Below are 24,749 nucleotides of genomic sequence, written 5' to 3'. Positions count from 1 at the left end.
TTCTTTCCATCTTTTGCAGCCCCTCCCTTGCATACTTCTCCTCCCCTTTGCCCACACATCTGGAAGCCAGCTCCTCATTTATTTGTTTTTTTTTCCTTCTTTCTCCAGAATTTTGCTTGAAAGAAAGAAAAAAGTTCTTTACCTTGTCATGCAATTACATCTCAGTATGCAATTATACTGAGACTTTCTCCCGCCCCCTTCAATCTGCAGCAGTGGCCGTGCTCACATGGCAGTAGACCGAAATAGAATAGCTTCATGTCTGTTTGGACCGTGGCCCGGCACAAACTATGCTCCGCCGCTTGACTGTCAGTAGGATGTCGGCTTTCTCCAGCCAGGCCAGTCTGTGCAGTTCTTTACTCCGGCAGGGCTACATAACGCGGCTGCGGGACGGAAAAAACTGAAGGAGACAGAAGAAGAACTAAGTGGTGTTGCTATGAATCCCGGCGGGAACACTTAACCTTTTTAGACCACAGAGCGGGGGTGAGTTCAATGAAAAGTTCATTCAAGTACAGTATGTCTGGAAGTGGTGACTTCTGCAGATTGTAAACATAATACGGATGTTAGCTCATGTGTCTCATGCCTGTCTGGAACTTGGAGGGAATTTCAGATGTTTCGAAACTTTTTCAAAGAAATTTTGATCCAATTTTACACTCATTTATGTTAAAACTGTTGTTTTTACTTTTTTACCAATGACTTGTATGACCAAGCATGTTATTTATTTTTGTACTTAAAACATCGCCTGTAAATTGCATTATGCGGTGTTTCCCAAACTTTATTGAACCAAGGTACATCATTTACATTGGAAACATCCAATGGCACAATTGAGCAAAAATGTCAGGGGAAAAAAAGTACGGATTCTGAAATAATCACGATCTTGTGTCATTTTACTCATCAAAGTACGAAATGTGTGAAAGAAAATCGACATCTTATATAATTTTTGGTCCAATTAAGTGAAACTGGATAATTTTCCACCTCTCGTGTGAAACAAAAAAACCCCCTGAATTTATCTGCCAATTTCTGAAAACGTGTGTGTGAGCCCTTGTGAATTTTGCCAAATTGTGGTGACGCAGTTTTTTAAAATTAGCTGGAGATATTGCACAGTTAAATTATCAGCTGGGGCTTCTGGCAAGGAGTGACTATCATGTGTCTCTGATAAAATCACAAAAAGACGGGACATTTGTGGCTAGTTTTTTTTAACTAGTTGCTAGAGGGGTTGGAAAAGTTGCAAAGTCCAGCAACAAAGTCATTAAGTTGTCAACACTAAGTCGACCTTGCTTTGTCGCAACGCTCGAGCTGCGCATCCAGTTGTCATGGTAACGAAAGCTGTGCTCAGCATTTGTTTGAGACCGCACCACCCCTCCAAAACGGAATGATTTCAAGTGCTGTGTGACAAGTGGAAGTTAAGTGCGCCGTAATTCTTTCTCCTTGATGTACTCCGTGCCCAAAATGTAAGAAAGCTTTTCCAAAGACAATTGGGAATGTTTTTTTTTTGTTCCTCTACCGGTTAGCTTAATAGGACTCAAGGACGAGGCGAGTATTGAGGAACATTTGGAGAATAAATGATTTTTATTTGGACCTTTAGTGACTGGTGTGCATTTGAATCCAATTTTTGGGTGAAAGAAAAAGACAATGAAAAAAGACACTGGTTCTCTGTGTAAACAAAGGACAGTGATTTGCTTCTGAATGCTCTCGGTTGATTTGAGTCCAACTTTTTGAGAGCAAAGACTTTAATTTGGATCTTGTGTGACCAGCCTGATGAATCTGAGTCCAACTTTTTGTGGTCGGAGACAAACAAATAGAAAAGCAGATGGTCAGAGCTAACACTTTGATATAGTTTGTTGATATGCTGACGACACATTTTTGTCAACTTTCCGCGTACTATTTTTTTTTTTTTTAATTCTGAAGCACCAATGCTTTTGAAACTAAGCACTGGAAAAACTAAAAGTCAAAGGCAGTTTTTATTTTTAAAGATGCCAATTTCAATTCGTCTGGCCCCTTCATGACATCACCACATCTTAAGTTGAGCGTGTATGATTGATTTCTTCTATCACTGCTCACACCCAAATGATAGCTCAGCACATGAGACCCGCTTACAACCTCTAATAAGGGCGCTGAACAACACAGAAGAGAAGGGGGTGGCACCTTTTGGCTAATTAGGCTCTCTATTGGCATTAATTTGCAATTAAACACTTTGCTGCAGTCCAAATGAAGCCTAAATGTAGACAGTGTAGAGTCATGACATGATTTCATCCGCCAGCACAAAATCTGGATGTATGTGCACTTGGCGCGTACGTCACACAGAGGCGCTTTACCGTGGGAGACGTCGGCGGTGGACTCAATTAGGAGAGTGTGGGTATAAATTTTTGCGTAGGTGGGTACAATATGGCAGCCGGCACGGCTCTCCAAGGCCATGGAGCAAATCAATACCAGACCGCTTGAATATCAACGACGGCTCTGAGCTTCCCCATATCGTGACCTGTTTCTTTCAGGGTTTTTTTTTAGCTCTACATCTTAACCCCACTTTTTCTTCTGTCCATATGTTAATTGGACTGAAATCTACTAGGCTGGCGCTTGTCGCGCGAGAGAAGCCAAAGGATGCTTCATGACTACTTTCCCTTTTGACTGAGATGAATCATAATGAATAAATGTCAAATTGATTACGGTACAAACCTCCATTTTAAGGTTGACTAACTTTTTGATTCACTCAAAACTGAATTTTAGTGACAAACGACTGGTATGTCTTATTTTTTGAAATAACATTTTAAGATAATAGTATGTCATATAAGTGTTATTATTTAGTTTTTATTGAATATTATGCAATTGTATTTGTGATTTAGTTTTATGCTTTTAATTGATCTAATATTTCAGTTTAAATAGTTATCCATCCATCCATCCATCTTCTACCGCTTATCCGGGGCCGGGTCGCGGAGGCAACAGCTTTAGCAGGGAAGCCCAGACTTCCCTCTCCATAGCTACTTCTTCCAGCTCTCCCCGGGGGATCCCGAGGCGTTCCCAGGCCAGCTCGGTGACATAGTCACTCCAGCGTGTCCTGGGTCTTCCTCGGGGTCTCCTCCCGGTGGGACATGCCCGGAACACCTCACCAGGGAGGCGTTCAGGAGGCATCCGAATCAGATGCCCAAGCCACCTCATCTGGCTCCTCTCGATGTGGAGGAGAAGCGGCTCGACTCTGAGCCCCTCCCGGATGACCGAGCTTCTCACCTTATCTCTAAGGGAGAGCCCGGACACCCTGCGGAGAAAACTCATTTCGGCCGCTTGTATCCGGGATCTCGTTCTTTCGGTCACGACCCATAGCTCGTGACCATAGATGAGGGTTGGAACGTAGATCGACCGGTAAATTGAGAGCTTCGCCCTTTGGCTCAGCTCCTTCTTCACCACGACAGACCGATACAACGTCCGCATCACAGCAGACGCTGCACCGATCCGCCTGTCGATCTCTCGCTCCCTCCTGCCCTCACTCGTGAACAAGACCCCAAGATACTTAAACTCCTCCACTTGGGGCAAGATCTCTCCCCCGACCCGGAGGGGGCACTCCACCCTTTTCCGACTGAGGACCATGGTTTCAGATTTGGAGGTGCTGATTTTCATCCCAACCGCTTCACACTCGGCTGCGAAACGCTCCAGTGAGAGTTGGAGAGCCCCGTTTGAAGGAGCCAACAGCAGCACATCATCTGCAAAAAGCAGGGATGCAATACTGAGGCCACCAAAACGGACGCCCTCAACGCTTCGGCTGCGCCTAGAAATTCTGTCCATAAAGATTATGAACAGAATCGGCGACAAAGGGCAGCCTTGGCGGAGTCCTACCCTCACTGGAAACGATTCCGACTTACTGCCGGCAATGCGAACCAAACTCTGACATCGGTGGTATAGTGACCGAATAGCCCGTATCAGAGGGTTCGGTACCCCATACCCACGAAGCACCCCCCACAGAACTCCCCGAGGGACACGGTCAAACGCCTTCTCCAAGTCCACAAAACACATGTAGACTGGTTGGGCGAATTCCCACATACCCTCGAGGACCCTGCTAAGGGTGTAGAGCTGGTCCACTGTTCCACGGCCGGGACGAAAACCACACTGCTCCTCCTCAATCTGAGGCTCGACTTCCTGACGGACCCTCCTCTCCAGCACCCCTGAATAGACCTTACCAGGGAGGCTGAGGAGTGTGATCCCTCTGTAGTTGGAACACACCCTCCGGTCCCCCTTTTTAAAAAGAGGGACTACCACCCCGGTCTGCCAATCCAGAGGCACTCTCCCCGTTGACCACGCGATGTTGCAGAGGCGTGTCAACCAGGACAGCCCCACAACATCCAGAGCCTTGAGGAACTCCGGGCGGATCTCATCCACCCCTGGGGCCCTGCCACCGAGGAGCTTTTTAACCACATCGGTGACTTCAACCACAGAGATAGGAGAGCCCACCTCAGGGTCCTCAGACTCTGCTTCCTCCAAGGAAGACGTGTTGGTGGAGTTGAGGAGGTCTTCGAAGTACTCTGCCCACCGGTTCACAACGTCCCGAGTCGAAGTCAGCAGTGCCCCATCCCCACTGTACACAGTGTTAGTGGTGCACTGCTTCCCCCTCCTGAGACGTCGGATGGTGGACCAGAATTTCCTCGAAGCCGTCCGGAAGTCGGCTTCCATGGCCTCACCGAACTCTTCCCACGCTCGGGTTTTTGCCTCGGCGACCACCGAAGCTGCGTTCCGCTTGGCCAGTCGATACCCGTCAGCTGCCTCTGGGGTCCCACAGGCCATAAAGGCTCGATAGGACTCCTTCTTCAGCTTGACGGCATCCCTTACTGCTGGTGTCCACCAGCGAGTACGAGGGTTGCCGCCACGACAGGCACCAACCACCTTACGGCCACAACTCAGATTGGCCGCCTCAACAATAGAGGCACGGAACATGGTCCACTCGGACTCAATGTCCCCCGTCTCCCCCGGAACATGGGAAAAGCTCTGTCGGAGGTGGGAGTTGAAACTCCTTCTGACAGGGGATTCCGCCAGACGCTCCCAACAAACCCTCACAATACGTTTGGGTCTGCCAGGACGGACCGGCATCTTCCCCCACCATCGGAGCCTACTCACCACCAGGTGGTGATCAGTTGACAGCTCCGCCCCTCTCTTCACCCGAGTGTCCAAAACATGCGGCCGCAAATCCGATGATACAACCACAAGGTCGATCATCGAACTACGGCCCAGGGTGTCCTGGTGCCAAGTGCACATATGGACACCCTTATGTTTGAACAAGGTGTTCGTTATGGACAGTCCGTGACGAGCACAGAAGTCCAATAACAAAACACCACTCGAGTTCTGATCGGGGGGACCGTTCCTCCCAATCACGCCCCTCCAGGTCTCACTGTCATTGCCCACGTGAGCATTGAAGTCCCCCAGCAGAACAAGGGAGTCCCCAGCAGGAGTACTCTCCAGCACACCCTCCAAGGACTCCAAAAAGGGTGGGTATGCTGAGCTGCCGTTTGGTGCATATGCACAAACAACAGTCAGGACCCGTCCCCCCACCCGAAGGCGGAGGGAAGCAACCCTCTCGTCTACCGGTGTGAACCCCAATGTACAGGCACTGAGCCGGGGGGCAATGAGTATGCCCACACCTGCTCTGCGCCTCTCACCATGAGCAACTCCAGAGTGGAAGAGAGTCCAACCCCTCTCGAGAGAACTAGTACCAGAACCCAGGCTGTGTGTGGAGGCAAGTCCGACTATATCCAGTCGGAACTTCTCTACCTCACACACCAGCTCGGGCTCCTTCCCTGCCAGAGAGGTGACATTCCATGTCCCAAGAGCTAGCTTCTGCAGCCGAGGATCGGACCGCCAGGGTCCCCGCCTTTGGCTGCCGCCCAGCTCGCATTGCACCCGACCCCTTTGACCCCTCCCACGGGTGGTGAGACCATGAGAAGGGGGACCCACGTTGCCTCTTCGGGCTGAGCCCGGCCGGGCCCCATGGGTGTAGGCCCGGCCACCAGGCGCTTGCCAACGAGCCCCACCTCCAGGCCTGGCTCCAGAGTGGGGCCCCGGTGACCCGCGTCCGGGCAAGGGAAACTGAGTGCCATCGATTTTATCTATCATAAGGGGCTTTGTGAGCCGTGCTTTGTCTGGTCCCTCACCTAGGACCTGTTTGCCATGGGTGACCCTGCCAGGGGCATAAAGCCCCAGACAACTTAGCTCCTAGGATCATTGGGACACACAAACCCCTCCACCACGGTAAGGTGACGGCTCACGGAGAGGTGTTTAAATAGTTAATTTGATTAATTTTAATATAAATATACTTAACAGTATTCTATTTTATTTAATATCAATTCATTTTATTGAAAATTATTTAATTTGCTGTTATCTAATTTTAGATACAGCAGTTTGGTTGAATAATATTAAATTACATTCGTCTAAATTCAATTGTATTTTATGACAGTTATTTCAATATTATATTTTATTTACTTCAATTTATTGTATTATATTTATTATTGTTTACCTTGATTTAAGATTGCCTTTTACTTCATAAATTTGTATCTGGTTTGTATTCTTATATTTTAGCCAACATTTAATATATTGTAATCTAATTTTCTCTTATTTCAATTTAATTTAATTCTTATTTATTCAATTCTCTTCAACTGTAATGTTACATTGTTTGATTTATTGCTTAATTTCACCTAACATTATTTAATTGTCTCCGATTCAATTTAATATTATTTCTTTGTAATTATAATTGTCTTTGTAATATAATAATTTCAATAGTTTTTCAAGAGTCAGTGAGGACAGGTTTTGTTTTTACATTTTACTCTTTAACAGGGGTTATTTTTCCACTTAAATGGCTGTACATAACGGATTAATTGAAGCGATTAAAAAAATACTGTACATACATTTAAGCAGCTCAAATGAGTCAGGACAGAGCATTTTGTCGACATAAACGATTACATTCTCACATGTGCTAAGAACAAAGTGCTCATGTGACTTTTTTAAAGTAGCATGCATCTGCAACATTGGACATCTGCATAGTCTTTTTATTATTTACTCCTGTTGACCCCCATGTGGTTCCCATTTGGCGTTTGCTGGAGATGCTGCCGGGAAACGCCCCAAATGAAAGCTCCTTGAAGTGGTGTGTGTGTGTGTGTGTGTCCGTGTGTGCGCGTGTGTGTGTTTTGTTGCTGGGCTTAGATCTCGCCCAGTGGATCCTCCTGTCCATACATCCCTGTTTTAGCCGTCTCGCCTAAACTGTCCCACCCAAGGGATCGGCCAACCTATTTCACCCTCGCCTCCTAATCTCAAGCAGCTGTGTTTGCCACTTTATGATTATTAAAGCGGGCTACATCCATACTTTTGTGCATCCCCCAGTTGTGAAATGTGGGGTCTGTCTCAGTTTAACAATTGGCACGTATGCACCCGGATTTCACGTACAGTACATCCTTGAATCTGTGTGCCGTGGGTCTTGACGCATGCTCAGCCGACTATAACTCACATGTATGAAATGGTACTTCTAGTCGCTGGGTCCTCCTGACATGTAACTCTGTGGCCGATGCCATTTGTGAGCCACTCCATCTGGCTTGAGGTATCTGTATGACATAAATGCGAGAGAGGTCATTGGCCGCTTGATTGAGAGGCAAGAAAGATGAGGATAATGGACAGTGCCACAAAAGCCTGTTGGACACTTTGGTACCATTTTGACCATCTAAGACAAAAGCTCAGTACGGCAGATAAAAGATGTTGACGACCAAAAATGGACTGCAATTTAGGACGCAACGGTGTGCCAGAAACCACGATCGGTCTTTACCGTGGTTATAAAATTCTGCCTGATGTGTTTCCTGCCTAAATGGGTCGCAAAAAAATTGAATTGTGATGGTTTCTTGATATAAGGCGCGTTTGGTGTATGAATACATGGCCACACTCAGTTATCACTGTACGTAAGTGTTTCAGTTATCTCAGAGAAGTGTTATTCATACAGATTTTTTGTGTAATTTCAAGTTTACTAAACAGGAAGTTAGCGAGAGCAATAGACTACGTTATGACTGAATGACAAATTTGGGTTACGTTGCCACCTTGGGAACACAACTCCATTGCCGCCTTAGGAACAGAACTCTCTTGGAAACCAAGCACCCCCCCCTGTACTGCCGAAAGCAAAGCTCAAAGCCTTGACGTCCACTCACATCCATGATCTTTGCCAAAGAGAACAAACCACAGTCCATCTGGGAAAGTCGAATCCTGAAATTAGAAGACTCCCAAGGGGTTTTACAGTAAAACACAGCTATCCACTGCAGTCATTTAGGTTTGGGTGGATGATTGTGGCTTCTTCAGAACAATAAAGATCATAAAGAAGAACTCAAAGCATACAAAAAAAAATGCTTGAAAAGGGGAAAAAGTGAAATGTGTGCTTTTATCCTATAGGCCTGCTCAACAGGCTTCACGTGCTCCACGTTGAACTTGGGAGGCTCCAGACAGGTTTCTCCAGAGTTTACGACTCAAAAGCCCCTGGCAAGGTTTTAAAGACGAGCATGGAGCAGCATTAATATTGTTTTTACATGACATATTTTATTGCTGTAGCCTCTCACTGTGTGCACTGGAACTGCCAGTATTTTCCCAGCGCAGAAACAAAGGTGAAAAAAAATATGTGCAGACAAAAAAAAAGCAACTTTCACATTCTTAAAACTTATTAAGTCACAGTTTGGACCGCAGAATCTTTGCGCATCAGTACCGAAGACACAGGGAACGACAATACGTAAAAAAAAAAGAAAAAAAAAGTCATGTTGAAAACTGCATTGAAAAGGAACCTTACCTTACTTTGATATTCGTTGTGTGGACAGATCGTCCTGAAATTTTTTTTTACTATTCGTGTTTAGAGCATCGACCATAGCTTTTTAACAAGCATCTCAAAATGAAACTCTGCTCTGGAAAGTTTGGAGAGCAGTTGGGTGATGACAGTCTTTTCGAAAGTTGACAAGGACCATGTCCAAATTTTGCCTTGAAGAAGATGATGATTGGTCTTCTTGTAATTGACCAGTAGAGCGTTGATAAGACCCTGAGGAAATGTGATCTCTAACCTAAAATTCACAAAAAGTGTTTCCGGTCAAAACATCCAAAACTATTGTTATCTTCCTTTGACCGTGAAAGTTTGAAGATTGACCAAATGTTGACGAACCAAAAATTCTCAACAAGCATCTCTGCTCAACGCATCTAAAACGATCGATACCTTGGCTCGGATTGGCAAAGCCGCTACAGAGATCTAATTACCATGAACAAAATCTCATTTTTGACCTCAAATTATCACCATGTACCTAAGAACCTAAACTTGGACCGTAAATTCTCAGCCAGTGTCTTGGTGACTCGGTGACAATGACAAGGTGTGACCATTTTGGATCTGAACTTCTAAAATCAATCAAGATCAACAAGGGAGACAATACCCATTAGATGTTTGAATTCAACTACTGCTATCACAGCACGTGGTTGAAACTCAACATGGCTAGCAGTTTAACGAGACACTGTTAAAGTCACAACAAAGCCTCTATTGTACAAAAAGAAATGAGGGGGGCTGGAAGGTATTTTGGTTGGCTGTCCCAAGTGTTAAATTGCTGTTTTTGCAAGTGAAACCACAAAGTTCTGGTTCTGGTAAAGAGCTCAGTGATGGCTCAATCTTCAACAAATAGCTTTCTTAAGCTACATTTATCTCATATTTACAAAAACGCTCTGACTTTGGAGTTGTCGCGAAGGCCTGAATCCTGGCAGTAAAAACAGCGTGAAACTGCTGCAAAAAAAGCTTAGCTGGAGGGAAACTGTGTGAGGTGTGTCTAATGCGCCGCTGCCGTTTTTAGATCGCTGGTTGCTCAGCAAAAACTGAGGTAATCTTTTTGGTTTTGACAGGCATCCAGTCTTTCAACCCAAAATGCATCACAGATATGTTTATATCTCCTCTAACCTCAGTGTTGAGATTCTCAACAGATGTTTCAAGGGAGAAACACCAAGTCTACTTTTAGTGTGTTGCCACGTTTAACTCTTGTTTCCACCAAGTCGGGGTGGGTGAATTGTACCAGTGTAACAGTACATCTCGAAATCGCAGTTCCGTAAGCAGTTTAGTTTGAAAGTCACGGTTTGGTTCACATTCGGTAGAATAGTAAAGAAAATGCATTTTTGGAGGGTAAACCGGAACTGATTTGGTCAGACTTAAAATGAAACTTAGAAAACAGCCAATGGCAATCAGTAAACATTCATTCATTTTCTGATCCGCTTAATTTTCACAAGGGCGCGGGTCATGCTGGAGCCGATCCCAGCTGTCTTCAGGCAGTAGGTGGGGGACACCCTGAATCGGTTGCCAGCCAATCACAGGGCACACAGAAACGAACAACCATCCACGCTCACACTCACACCTAGGGACCATTTTGAGTGTTCATTCAGCCTGCCATGCATGTTTTTGGAATGTGGGAGGAAACCGGAGTACCCGGAGAAAACCCACGCAGGCACAGGGAGAACATGCAAACTCGACACAGGAAGGCCGGGTTCAAACCCATGACCTCGGCACTGTTAGGTCGACGCGCTAACCGCCTAGCCATTCATACAATAAAATAAAAAAAAATCTCCTGGAAAACATAATCAGATTCATTATTTTTCTTTCAACGCAAATTTTAACACATTGCCAAAAGCATACTGGTTGCCGCAACGATTGTTAGCCAGAGGTTGAGCTACACTGTGTTTGTTTATGGTGTAGCCGTCTGTTGATAACGCAAGGTTTCACTTCCTGTCGCTTACCTAATATAGTCTGTGTGGGAACTTGGTAAAATACGACACACCTCTAGTAAATGGTGTTCCACCGCGCTTGGTATCCCGAGAAAGGATGCAAAAAAATTGGTTCCGGATTTATTTTTCTGCTGCCGTTCACAACTTTGACAATGGAAACACACCAAACTGAAGCAGACTGATGATTTTTTTTTTTTGGTCTACTTCTCGTGTGGGCATTGCATCAAAGACATTTTTTACAAGAAAACTGTGTGCGTGTCAACACGTTTGCAGCCTGCTGTGTGTAAAGTGCCTGGGGGCGATGACAAGGGCTGTTAGCAACATGTGCGACCACTCGCTATGGCTGATTACAACTGCTGCATTTAGGCGACCGGGCCGTTTGCCTGCGTCCAATTTCGTCCGGATGACTCTCCCCTAATAGCCATTTGCAACGCCGCCTCTCTGCAGGCCTCATTCATTATTAAGCAGCTCCCAGTGGCTCGCTGGCAGTAGCTTCTCCGGTGTCATGTACCCATCAGTGATCCCCTTCCCCACACCCAATTCAGTTCCCAGAAGTCTCTCAGTCCGACTAGAAAGTCTTGACCGCCTCGTCACTTTTTTTTCTTTATGAGTCTATTTGAATGCTTTGTTAGCGGTCCAGCTAAAATGCATTTGGATATTTCACTGGTCATGACTCAGGAGGTATGATTCTGCTTTGTTTTATGAGGATGATTGTATTTGAAGCACTGAAAAGACTTAGCAAGCATGCGGGCTTATGCGTGTTACTGGCATTAACATGAAGTACACCATTTCGATTTATGCTATGAACTTCCTGTGTGCAGTTGGTGCGTTCTGTGGGTTACTCCCGCATTCTATAAACATGCACAATAGGTTCAGTGAAGACTAACTTGTCCATAGGAGTGAATACGAATGATTATCTGTTTGTGCATTGCGATTGGCTGGCAACCTTTCCAAGGGGCTCTGAGACTCGTGCCACAAGTCGGCTTAGATAGGCGCCAGGTGATGTGATACCTCAAAAAGGACAGCTGCCATATAAAATTGGATGGATGGTATTTCTATGTCCTCAAACAGTGGCAGTCACGATAGACACCTCCCGTGCCGCAGTGTTGTGTGCATCCGTGCTTGAATTCTGGCGATTTAGTCATTTCTCCTAAGCTGCCTCAAATATTAAGAGATGTGGAGAAGTCTTTAACAAGGATTAGTGTGCACTCCACAATGTTGTGTGTCCACAGTATCCACATTTCTTTTCCAGTAGCTAACTCTTTTATGTGTTGCTTCAATTTTGCCTCAAAATCTTGGACTTACGGTAAAGGCTTCTTTAATGATGATGAGTGTTCCAGTATATTGGAAAAAAAAATCATGTGGAGATACCGATGATTAAGGTTCTATTTGACTGTGACGATTGCTCCGCAATGTTGTGCGCGTCCACATTTATGTTCGCCATTCATGCTTTTGTTACTTGCTATGTGGCCACGTTTTTCCATTATGGTCAAATTTTTTTCCCCTCCATATTAGCATTACAATGATGCCAAAGGAAAGAATGCGGTGAGACGGGAATAGAATGGTGAGGGCCTTACAAGGCCATGTGTTTGATTGTGTCTCCAGCTTGCATGTGAGAAGGTTCCCGTCTCAGAGACCAATAAAAGTGTATTGGACAGAAGCAAATCAAGAGCAAAAGCAGACCATGTAGTGCTGAGAATAGCTTCTGTACAATCTGATGACATGTCAGGGTGGGGTGGAAAAAAAGAACTGCGCTTATGTCGTCTATTTAGAGGGATAAAGGCACTCCCATGGCGAAAAAAAAAATACTCTTCCAGTTGAGCCACCAATGTCTGAATGTAGTGCCCTTGTGCTGGGGCATATCCCAGTTGACATCAAGCGGGAATCATCTTGAACTGGTCGACAGCCAATCAGAGAGCACACATCAACAAACAATCTTTCAAACGCTCATTTATAAGCAGTTAAATCTTAACTAACGCTGAATTCAATGTTTTTGAAATGTGCAAAGAAGCAAGTGTATCAAGGGGAAAACACACACAGGCAATGTTAGAGCGTGCAAACACTCCACGGAAAGGCCCGACCTGAGATTCGAAACCCAAAAACTCAGAGCTGTGAAACACACGTTAACAAGCGGGACACTCACTGTGCTGCCCAATTTTTATGACCCAAATTAATTGGTGCCTTCCAGTGGAAGTTTAAACATTTCGTCAGTACCGACGGAAGGCCCGTCAGTCTATCACTGACGGACTCCCGACTTGCTGGCAAATGGCAAATGACAAATGACGAAAAACACAAAGTGTGACTGATCACGCGGTTACCCTTGTAAACATTTTTTTACTGACGGTCCTAAAATAGCGCTGACAAATATTAATTTAGCCATGGCTGAAGAGTGGGTAAAATAAAAGACGGACTGACGACTGACAGACTGGGGAGGCATGAAAAAATGACCGACTGATGACGGATGAGTGACCGGCAAAATTTACTTTGGCGTCCAGCTCCGAGTTTAAAATACAGTTTTTGTAATAGTCAGAAACACAACAAAAGTCTGTAAATTTCGATTAACACTTATTTTTTTCCCCTGCTCTCTCTTCTTTCAGATTATGTCTCACAAAAAAAGCCAAAAGCGAAATGAACAGTTTAATCATGTGCATTGAGCTCATTTTAGGTACTCTGAGGTCTTCCTTGGCACCATGAATGACTGTGGTCCAGGCAGATGACAGTCGAGAACGCACTGAGGCAGATAGACAAAGACTTCACATCTTACCCCGTCTTAAATACGACTACAAAAGAGAATTGATGAAATGCTAACACGTTAGCCTCAATGCTAACCACACTGTAATGCTGTAAATAAGAAATATGATTGTCAGCATCCTCCTCGTTTCGAGGCTTCCCCTGTCACGCCGGCCTGAGACGTGTCAGCTACTCGCCACTGATTTCCCATCGTTAGGTTGCAAGACGTGGCGGAGCGTGTGGTTAATGGCAAGATTTATGTCACGGCATCGCTCAAAGTGAAAGGACGGCTTCCGCGCCAAACTTGGTGATTAGTGGGGAATCCTGGTGTATATCACGGTGGAAGCGTACAGCGGCAATATATATACACACATATTTTTAACATTATATTAATTTTTGTTATTTCATGTAAAATGTTCTGTTACCGCTACAGCTATTGCGAAAGCGCGACATACAGTAAGTAAAGATGTATTGCCTCGTATGTGTGTGCTTACTGCTCTCGGGAGGACTTCTTATCCCACTTTTCATTGTTGGTGCCATTTTTACACAACGACGACCCGATCCAAGTCAACTTTTACAGGCAGTGCCAAAGTAGTTCATCAGATAGGGAGCTCCGTGTCAACGTAATCAGCGGAATGCAGAGTATTTAGAGACGCACTGGAGATAAAGGACCACGTGCATTGTAACGAGTACGTGCAAAAGAGCTCTCCGTGGTATAATCTTTATTTATACCACACTTTCACAACAGCTAGAGCCGTGCAGTTTGTTGGTGCCCAAAAGGCCTTAAAAGCACGAAGCAAAGCAGAACCCGGCCTTAATTAAAGAAGGTTAATATTCAAGATGGCCTCCACCCTGTTCTTCTTTCGAGGCCCAGGCGGATGCTTCATTTGAGCCGAGGCTGTGATTTGGTTTAAATCTTCATGTCCGCGGTTTGTCACAGAGTCTGCCAAGAGTCGTTCAAGCTCACCGCAGAATGACATCAAAGCAACCGAGCATTTATTTTTATACAGCGACTGCTTGATTGTGACTAAGAGAGACAGTGAGCTCACTCTATAACATAAATGCTAGTTTGTTTGTTTTTTTTTAGCTTTCTTTCCCACCCGACTTGGTTGGATTATTGTAGACAAGAGGGTGAAAGCCTGAAGCATCTCCCTTTTTTTTTTGTAGCAAGGTATATACTATAGCTTACTCTTCCATTCAGTACGTTTCATTTGTTTTCCTCCATTACATTTCCCACATGACCCGACCTCATTTTACTTATCGGATGTCAAGTTTCATATGGTTCCTTTTGTATAGCACCTTTTGTTTTTGTTTCGTATATAACTCACTCTGAATTATCTTGATTTAACATTCTGTACTTTCTGTATGTATGTTTTTATATGTTCCATTTTGTACATTATATTTCAAACATTTCACAATTGTATTTGTATTTTACAACTAATAATAATACAGAGGCAACGATATTGTGTGCCGCCTTGTTTAAAGCATGTTACCCTGGCAAGCCCAAATAAATAAATGGAGTACCCTACTTTGGGCCCAGCTCCTCAGTTTGGGAACTTGTAACATTTATGAAAGAGGTTCTAACAGAACACAATTATCCAGCTTTTACAATGATTCCTAAAAAAATGTGTGGAAGTGCAGCAGTGATTCTGGAATGTTTTTTTTTTTCCATACACATGCAACGAGAGCTTATTGCTTTAGCCGCCATGCGACATGAAGCCAAAACAGAGGTGTCCTTTGTTTGGTCCACCTTACCGCCGACACCGCAGCCCACCGGCGGGGGGAAATTCGCAGGCAAGGGCGGCTCGCGTTTCAATGCCGGACATAAAAAAAAAAAACATCGAACATGGTATGGAAATTAGTCGGTGTGTCGTCGAAGCTCTATCATCCCTGAAAGAAAATCCAGAGTTGTATAACTTTTGCGGCTTCGGTGACAAGCTGCGATGGTCCACTGGCTTTGCCTTTTGGCAGTTACGTGCCATGTTGCATTTAAAGAAAACATTCGGGGTTCTTTTTAATAGAGAGTGCACATGCGCTCGCCATAAAAACTTGCGTTTCTTGCTATTCTTACTGGGGCGAGTCTAAATGTACCGTGTATGGGACTTTGGCAGACTGTGCTGCGCCATGCTGGGCGTTTCAACGGACCCCGGGCGTTTTTTTCTTTTACATGCAACTGGCACATCATTGGCTGGGAGGCAAGTCGGTTGTGTTCACTCCCACGACAGCAAAAAAAAAAAAAAAAAACGTTTCTAACTGCACCTGTCTATGAAAAAAAACTTAAGAAAGAAAACTACGCCTATTCGCATGGTTCGACTTGGCTTTGGGCTAGACTGCTGGGAAATGGCCCTTAACGTCACTCAATTATTGGCATTGTAGCATGTGAACCTAAAGCAGTGGCAAATTTTTGCTGAGTATCTTTCAGTTCTTTTAGTGACACTCTCCAAAATTGCAGGAAATTGCATGATTGGACTCAGTCTCTGTTTCTGTGGTCATCCTCACGAGAGCTTGTAATAGAATCTGCTGCCGCATGTCTCTCTGTGGCTGTGATCCCTGCTAGGGCCAATCAAATTAATCTGCACACCGGCATTAGGTTTAGCACATCTGCCTCACAATCAGCAGATCTGGGTTCAACTGTCTGTTGGAAATTTGCATCTTTGTATGTTGGGATACATGTGGCTGCCAAATGATGGTAGCGGAGCAGCTTCTCAAGAAACAAAAAAGCTGGTTTTAGCGGTGAGCTCAAATAATGACCAGTTTTGGTAGTCAGCTTTTATTTTCGATGGGCTACAGCTGGGGGTCAAACTCATTTTTTGTCGCGGGCCACTTCGGAGTTACGGCTTCCCTCAGGTGGCCGGTGCAAAATCTCAACGTTATGTTTTACCCATGACAATTTGACATTTCGGTACAGATATCAGCAAGAATCATGATAGTTGACGCACATGATTTGCTCCCGCGGGCCAGATTAAATGACGTAGGTGGCCGGATCTGGCCCGCGGGCCTTGACTTTGACACCCGTGAACTACAGTTTTCCAGAATTGTCATAGAAGTAGTAATCTACCATTACTGCTGGTGACTTTTGACAATCTGGCACAATTCCTCAATTCAGTTCTCTATGCTATGAACCATATCATACGTTCTGTACTTTAGCTTTCATATGTAATAATTTGTACTTTGGTGAGATGTTCTGAGCACGTCTCACTGGGAGGAGGCCACGGGGATAAGCCAGGACAGGCTGGATAGACCAGGTCTTCCAGCTGGCCTGGGAACGCCTTCGGATCCGTCCGGAAACACTGGCCGAAGTGGCCGGGGAATGGGAAGTCTGGGCTTCCCCGCGACAGCAGCTGCACCCGTGACTCAAATTCAGATAAACGGAAGAGAATAGATGGATGGGTGGATAATTTGTACGTTGGCGCCATACGATACCTATCGCATGTTTCCCTTTGTCGCTTACCTCAAATACGTTACACTTTGTAAGTTACTTTTCAACCCTGCATTTTGTTCATTATATTTCATATATTAAGTTGCTTATTCAACCAGTCTCAATCTCGCTCATCCGAAAGGTGGATTTTTTTTTCTTTCCACACAATAGTTCCGCTATGGACTTTGATTCACTGGGTGTAGAAAAGCAAAGAGCCCCAAACAGTTCCCACAAAGTCTGACGTATACAGCAGGCGTTGTCGTCCGCGAGTGACATACATTGTCACTTCTTGCCAACTATCGGTTGGTAATTAAAATCTACAGTAAACACAAAATGAGTAGCCGCCCTGCAGGATATCATTAACTAAAAAGGATTAGAGACGATTCCCCGGAAGGCGGCGGCGGCGGTAAGGAGGGGTTGGGCAGGGTGCCTCGGTGGCATCTCCCGCTTGAAAATGGACTAATCCAAATGGGATTCATCAATAAAAACGGGTGGAACAAAGTTGCGGCACTTAAGGCTCAAAGTAGTGATGAGAGAGAGCGAGAGAGTGAGAGAGAGTGACAGCGTGCAGCCCTGGCTGGCAGCCAGCCAATAAATTAGACGATAAGAAATATGATTCTCCTGGCGCACCACAGCAGCCTCGCAGCGACTCCTCACAGAGAGTTTTCATTCATAATAGAATTGGTTGCAGTCAAAGAAAAGCAAGACAAGAATGGGACGCTTGGTGGCGGATCAATACGGAGACATTCAAGTAGATGAGCCTGTCGTTCCTGTTCCACGCAAGACGAATTAAATATGTTTTCTTCGACTTCCAGGTGAGAAACTGAAGCGGGAAGGTGGACGAAAGAATGGCAACGCCGCAGTGCAGCTCCAGGCAGAGCAGCTCGCTATCTTCTTCTCCCGGCAGGCAAGTAGAAGGGTGACAGGGAGGCCTTAAAGGACGCAATGGGGTTTGGCAGCGGATCTTTATTGTGTAAAAAAATAAAAAAATAAATAAAAATATATATAGTGACCATAGCTATCACAAGAGTGGCTGATGCAATATGAAGCCCCATTTCCACCATACAGTTCCGAAATGGAAACGAATGAATCAAGCGCCAGCATGGATGAAGCCTCATCACCACATAATAGTCGCAGCGGAGCTTGCCGGCGCAGACCTTTTACTGTAAAACAATCCAGTAGCCATATCTCTCACAAGAGTGGTTGATACAAATCGAAGTCCTGTTTCCACCAAACAGAAAAAAAAAAGGTTCCGAAATGGTACGCACAAGGATGATGCAGTGAACGCATCAGAACCACAACAGTCCCAACAGTGCTTTTGGCGACTTAATACTTTTCACAATAAGGGCCCCGCTAGTGAAAAATCCAGCGGCTACATTTCACTCACTATTTGCTGATGCAATATGAAGCCCTGTTCTCACCTTGTGTGTCCACACAAAGACACTAGCAATGCATTTACAAGACCACATTCACAGAACTCTATCGTAAAACGTAATCCATCGTAAAACAAGGGCCCCCAGTGTATATTTCTTCAAAAGGCTCTATCAGTGTGTTCAGACACGATACAGTCACTAGACAGTCGTCACAAACAAACACGACAGTGACAAGAACACTAACAGGTGCCGTAATCTAAAATAGCATCGGGTCAGAAGTACTCGGTCCTCTTTGGACGTAGTAGAGATGAGGTGAGTGGCTTGTGCGTCACTGCGAGAGGATGAATGGTACTAATACTGTTTAGAGCAACTTGGAGTTTGACGAATCCCAATAAGTGGGGATGGAACTTTTGGGCAGCGTGTCTCTGCGGGTCTTGTGTACACACACACACATCATCATGTGATGAATAAAATATTAAACTCAAATTCAGTCCTATTTATCAGGCCCGGTTTTTCATTTTGTATGATGGATTAGAGCCACTAAAATATATGGAAGACCAATTGTTTTGGGCTTTGTTGTGTTAGATTAAAAAAAAAAACGATCACAATGCACAATTGACCTTAGACATGGCACCGCATTAACGTTTTTCGGTGGACAGGTCAGAGGGCATAAAAGTTTCAAACTAATTGAACGCCATCTGACTAAAAATAACCTCGGCCGTTCTGTGCTAGTAATTTCCGAGCTTCCAGTGGCATCTAAATCTTTTTATTTTTCAAAAACGAGGAGCCAAAACGGTCGTATCCCGCTATTATCAGCATCAAGTCGATTTGACCTTTTAACACATTTACTAAATTGTGAATCTGCATTTACGCGCCATCAGAAGTTAACACGCCACCTTATGACAAATGTCAAAACCGCTGCGAGTGTATAGTCCATTGAAAACGGAAAGAATGAAACACACATGGATCATGTACTGGGGTGGAGACTTTAGCCACACGTGCAAATACACTTGCGACCTCAAAACATCTGTGTGCACATGGGAAACCAAAACATGGACATTTGTGGCTTGACAAGTTCCTGTTTATTTGCATGAACTATCAGCCGGGGATTTACTGAATCACCACCAGGGATGGGATGTTTTGTACAGAACGTGAGCGCAGACATGCAGTGAGACAGTTGACGTGCGGACTCCGAATAAGAACAGGAGAAATGACAGAGATGATTCACGTTCACAACGGCCCAGGCGTGAAAGTCGGCGAAATTGCCTGTATGCACTATGATGCAGTTTCCTGGCTTCACTTGAAAGGTTGGCCTACAACATCTGGCAGTCACATGTCTGTCGTGGCTCTCCATGAGGACCAAAAAGGATCAGTCAGAGGGCACAGTCAGCAGTTACCACGTGGACGTGCACCATAATTATGATATGGCTGCATTGAAAACAAGTTTGACATAACTACTATAATGCAAATTCTCTTCAATTTGGAGCATCGGTGAGAACTTTGTTGCAGGCAACAGCAGGGAGTCGGGTTGCGCATAGAGACTGTCCAGTGTCCATCATCCAGAAGATCCAAAGCCAAAGTGGCTCAACTTGCACTTGTGATCTCTGGAGCGTTCTTCTTAAACTCAAATCATCTGAGGCCTTTGAGTAAATTTCAAGTACGAATGCTTCGGTCGACCACACCCCTCCCTCAGTCGCAAATTAGTTCCAGCCGCGCTTGAATCGCCATACTTGAGCGACAACATCTGCTCTGCTGCACACCTGCCCATATGCCGCAGGCTAACTCCGCCACGTCGGCCGACGGAACGTCTGGCTCTGAGACGGATGGTGGTGGTGTGTTTTCATTCAAACTTTGCTGTTTTAGCCACAAATGCACTCACTCATACAATGCGAGGACACGTGTCACACAAATTCCCCTCTAGTTTCTGAGTGACGATTTCCCAAGAGACTCCTCCTCTTCAAGTCGGGCTTTGCAAAGTGCAAAGACCAAGGCAGGAACTTTGAGATGACCTGCCTGGATTGGTGACCATTGCACAGTTTCGGACCACCCAAATCAGCTGGGATTGATCCTAGCTATGGAGTGAACATGATTAAGCAGTATAGAAAATGGAAGACTGGACTGAAAGTGTTACAACACACAGAAGTAGTTACTCGACGCTCTCTCACCAAAGCGTCTATAATCAATTTAGCGCTCACTCTCATGCATCAGATTGCCGGAGAGGGAAAGATCATGAGACCTAGCAATGATTCATCATCAGGAACAACACCAGGAGCGCAAATGCTTCAAAAATGAATCACTTCTAAGTTTTTGTTTTCTCTCGAACAGAAAGTGCACACAGAATTTGGTCTTTGCTAGAAATGTAGACGTATTCTATTATCCATAATGTCTTGGTCAGGTCAACAAGAAGAACTCAAGGTCTTAGTTCGACCCTTCATTGATTCATTATGGTAGCGGAGCATCTTCTCAAGAAGGCATCCGTGTGTAAGAGTATTTCATCATGCCGTCTTTTCAGACCTGAGATCCGCTTCTCCTGCTCTGTCGGGTTGAGAGAAATTGCCGCTGTCTATCAACGGTTATTTTAAGTCACACCAAAGCTTGAAAAAAGGCTGCTGGCATTGACTGATGCTCAAGGTAGCGAGTGGCTGACTTCCTCCCCTGGAGGAAGAGGACCAGTGTTAATGCAGGATGACGTAGCTGCCGGGACCCCTATCTGGGCCCGGCATGAAAATATTTGTCATGTTTGTCTAAGTGAAATGCACCGCTTCCTCTCCTTTGGAAAACAGACCTATTATTATCCTCATCATTGACGATTTGCGGCCGGCGAGCCGAGTAAATCCAGCCCGGCTCATTCTTATGGGGTGATGTGTGGAAAAATGGTTTGGAAATGGCTCCATTGGTGCCCGGACCAGCTTGCTTTCGGTGACGCGAAGTGGTTAATCGTATGAAATGATGCCAAAGTGAGAGCGAATGTGCGGCGGCTTTCCCCCTCGTCTGCCACAACAACGAGTGCTCATCAAGCTGTCTGAGTGTGACTCACTCGTCGTCGCGTTCATCGAGAGGTTTGCTGACATGTTCCAAAATTGTCAGTCTCTTCTCAGCGGAGGAACTCTGAAGAAATTAATTTCATTGCTTTTCTGAATAATGCATCTATTCTCAATATAAAGTTACGGCTTTAATGTCACGATTAAAATGTATTGAATGGTGCAACATTTGTATACTTTTGACATTTTTTTAAATTTTCCAGGTCTCAATTTTTACCAGATCCTCCTCTAAAACAATCCATTAAAGGTGTCCTTGCAACAATTCCATTGATTTTTTGGTAGCCTCAGTAGCCCTATTTCATACTGCCTTGCTGGCAAAGCGTAACTGTAGAATCGGCATTCAGATGGCTGAGCATCTGGGAAAGTGACATTTGCTTTTCGTGCTTTGACTTCAACCCCCCCCGGATACGACATCAGAAGGCGGTAAATTCGAAGGTGAGGAACAACACCATCGGTTGTACATCTGTACCTTATATACACAGGGCCGCGAGCCTGGAAAAAGACTGATCCGACAGCCAGCTACTCGATGGCTACGCTGACATATCTTCAACTGATTTTTGGACTCGTTCAGCTCTTACAACCGTGATTTTTACAGGCGTTTATTTGGCCAAAGATTTTGGTTGATTTACAGATTCTTCAACCTCTGGGGTTCCACTGAAGGTATGAACGTTTCCTCTGTTTCCTGTGCTCTGATTGGCTCGGAGACCAACCTTGTTGCCGTGGCGGTTTGGTGGCGTTGGCCGCTTTCCGCGCTGAATGAGACCTTTGCGTGACCCGAAGAAAAGCCGACATTGATTTGGCTTCATAACCCGCTAGCTGCTGCTGGGTTTGTTAGTGGATTAGACAGAAATGGAGCTGCGGCCTTTTTAATGATTTCGCCCTGTGTAGCTGAAACCCAATACCTGGCTGCGCAAACGTCATGCATCCAGACAGCTTGCCAATGGAAAACGTGTGTTTGGTGAGCACACACCGCCACAATCCTCTATGTCCGCCTTCAGTGCGGCCTACGACAGATGGTGCCCGAGGAGGGAAATAAGAGATGTTGTCGGTATTGAGCCGGTCACTTCGAGGACTCCCCAGGTACCTGGACTCAAAATTGCCCTCTTAAGCTTCAATTTATTAGGCAGGTATTGATGCGTTTGCCTGACGCGACCAACTTTTTGGCCAGTTCAGACACCCGGCACTACTCCGTGGACTCTTGCAAGCAGCAGCTTTTGTCAAATAGTAAACAACGGGAGGCGAGTAAGACAGGAACAGGTATGGGTACTCCCCATTCCAGTGGGACAAATGCAACATACTTTGTGGACACTCAAATCAATCAAGAACGCTGGGAGTAAACAAGAGCTGATTGGTCAATTTGAGAGAGGCGGTGCAAACTGATTAAGAAATGTAAGAGAGTCAAGTGGCCCAAAACAGACGCAGGAAAGGTTTCACAACAGCAAAAAGTATGGATGAAGCAAAAAAGGTGTAGAAAAACTTTGGGGTGGGCTTTCGATTAGAAAAAGGGAAACAATCAATTAAGCCTACTAACTAATATTCATCATTTAGCATTCAGCATTAGTGTACCAAGCAGCATCCTGCTGCCAGGAAGACAAAATTAACTGCTGGGCTCATTTTAGCTCTGTCAAGCAGCGCCCTGCCAAGACACGAAAACAGCCTCTGTGTGATGACTTCAAAGTTTGGAGAGTTTGTAAAGAGAAAACAAGTCCACTGCGCCGCATTAAAGACACACATAAGGCCGAATCAGAGATTTGAACCCAAAACCCAAGACCTGTAAGGCACACCTGCGAGCCTTTATTTCACGGTCCTGCATGTCTGCCGTGACATTTTGGAAAATGAGATTTGAGTGGTTTGACTTTTACGTTTGACTAAATGCAGGCCACTTGTTTCTCCCTGTGGTTGCCCTTCCAGCAGTAGTCGCATACAATGCCTGCAGGTGGACTCGGTCCAGCGCTGGATGGAGGACCTGCGTCACATGACGGAGGTGGAGTGCATGTGCGTGCTCCAGGCCAAACCCATCGAGGTCGAGGACGATGCCCAGCAGGCCGAGCTGATCGTGTCCGGCAGGGCGGTGACGGGAGAGGCGGCAGTGGGGGACCACGTGGCCCGCAATAACCTACAGACACTGCTTCGCCGGGCCCTCGTCGTCAGCACCGAGCTGGGTAAGATGTTCCAGCGGCTGGAGAAGGGACGCTGGCAGAGGGTCCACAGTACAGCGGTGCGAGCAAATTGTCACGTGCGCTCCCTGGTGCATGAGTACAGCGCAGCACGCAGCACGCCGCCAGAGATGCAGAAGGTGATCTGGATGTTGGGCTTTTTGAACGCTCAACCGGTGATGTCAGGTCACTCATCCGTGCCGTTCAACTTTTGTTCCAGTTTGAGACATCTCTTCTGGAGAAGTGCATGGAGCTGACGAATATCACAGAAAGGTACGACGTCAAGTCACCGATAGCGTAGTAGCCAGTTAGCGTTCCAGTAGACTCTGACGATGCAATGTGTGCATTGACGTTTTGGCTAGCACGTATCGATTTATTGCTACTTTTCTCTGCAGGTGCATTCACACCGAGGACGAGTTCTTCCTGAAGTCCATGAGAGACGCCATCCACGAGATCCTGACGGATGTCAGTGATTCATTCAGCAACATGATTGACATGGCATTAGCCAATGAGATCCAGGTTGGTACCACATGCCCTTTTGTACTTTACAGACAAATTACTTTTGGGCTTGATGTTCTCATGTCAGATCTATGATCTCTCTCGCAGGTTCTGATCAAGCAGATTGAATCTTCAGACAATGTCCACACCATCGGCAGCGCCATCAGCAACCTGCTGTCTCTCACCCAGGATGGACCGCAGCTCTGCAGCATCATCGCCAAGGTACTGAGGAGGGGATGCCCTTCAACTAAAGTCCGGAGTGGCCGTATTAACCTGACATTGACTCGGTTTATACCGACCAGTTGAAGTTCAGTTGAAATCTGAGACCAGTAAATCAGGCTATCTTGCACATCTTGTATCAATCATTCCAAATCAACTGGTTCCTTGCATACACAACCAAGCCTACCGCAGCTAAAACTACAAAGAAGATGAAGTGAAATCTTGTTTTTTCACATAAATGTCGTGAACTTACTAGAAACAGGTTACAGCAAACCTAGCTGCTTCTTCTTTGTCTTTCCGGCAGTCTGCTTGACTTAATACCACACCGCTGCCTCTCACAGGTCAGTCCAGGTATGGCATCCAGTTACTTGTAATTTGGCTGCAGTGACAAGACTCTTAAATGCCGGTGGGCAGAGGATTAAGTGAGAGTTTGTTCTTGACATTGAATTTATTGTTGTGTTGGGTGTCTTTCACAATCTACGTGTGCACCTTGCCTTTTAAGTGTAAGCGGCCGTTTAACTGCAAGATCAGGCAAGCAGATCAGACAGTAAGTCTCAATTGGGCCATTAGTTCGCTGGCC

General features: G+C 45.5%; 1 protein-coding gene across 1 annotated transcript in view; it reads left to right on the top strand.

The window, feature by feature from the left end:
• The first annotated feature begins 315 nt into the window (after positions 1 to 315).
• Positions 316 to 24,749, top strand: part of insc (INSC spindle orientation adaptor protein) — a 34,230-nt gene continuing 9,796 nt past the window's right edge. Inside the window, exons 1-6 of the mRNA XM_086109215.1 lie at positions 316 to 480; positions 17,698 to 17,789; positions 23,211 to 23,592; positions 23,673 to 23,725; positions 23,848 to 23,971; positions 24,059 to 24,172. Of these exons, the coding sequence (XP_085965341.1) occupies positions 17,731 to 17,789; positions 23,211 to 23,592; positions 23,673 to 23,725; positions 23,848 to 23,971; positions 24,059 to 24,172 (732 nt within the window). The 5' untranslated portion in view covers positions 316 to 480; positions 17,698 to 17,730. The remainder of the gene's footprint in view (positions 481 to 17,697; positions 17,790 to 23,210; positions 23,593 to 23,672; positions 23,726 to 23,847; positions 23,972 to 24,058; positions 24,173 to 24,749) is intronic.

This window comes from Hippocampus guttulatus, chromosome 4, assembly GCF_054856545.1.
Source record: "Hippocampus guttulatus isolate MCC_2025c chromosome 4, RoL_Hgut_1.0, whole genome shotgun sequence".
NCBI lineage: Eukaryota > Metazoa > Chordata > Actinopteri > Syngnathiformes > Syngnathidae > Hippocampus > Hippocampus guttulatus.
This window is presented reverse-complemented; position numbering and strand designations above follow the sequence as displayed.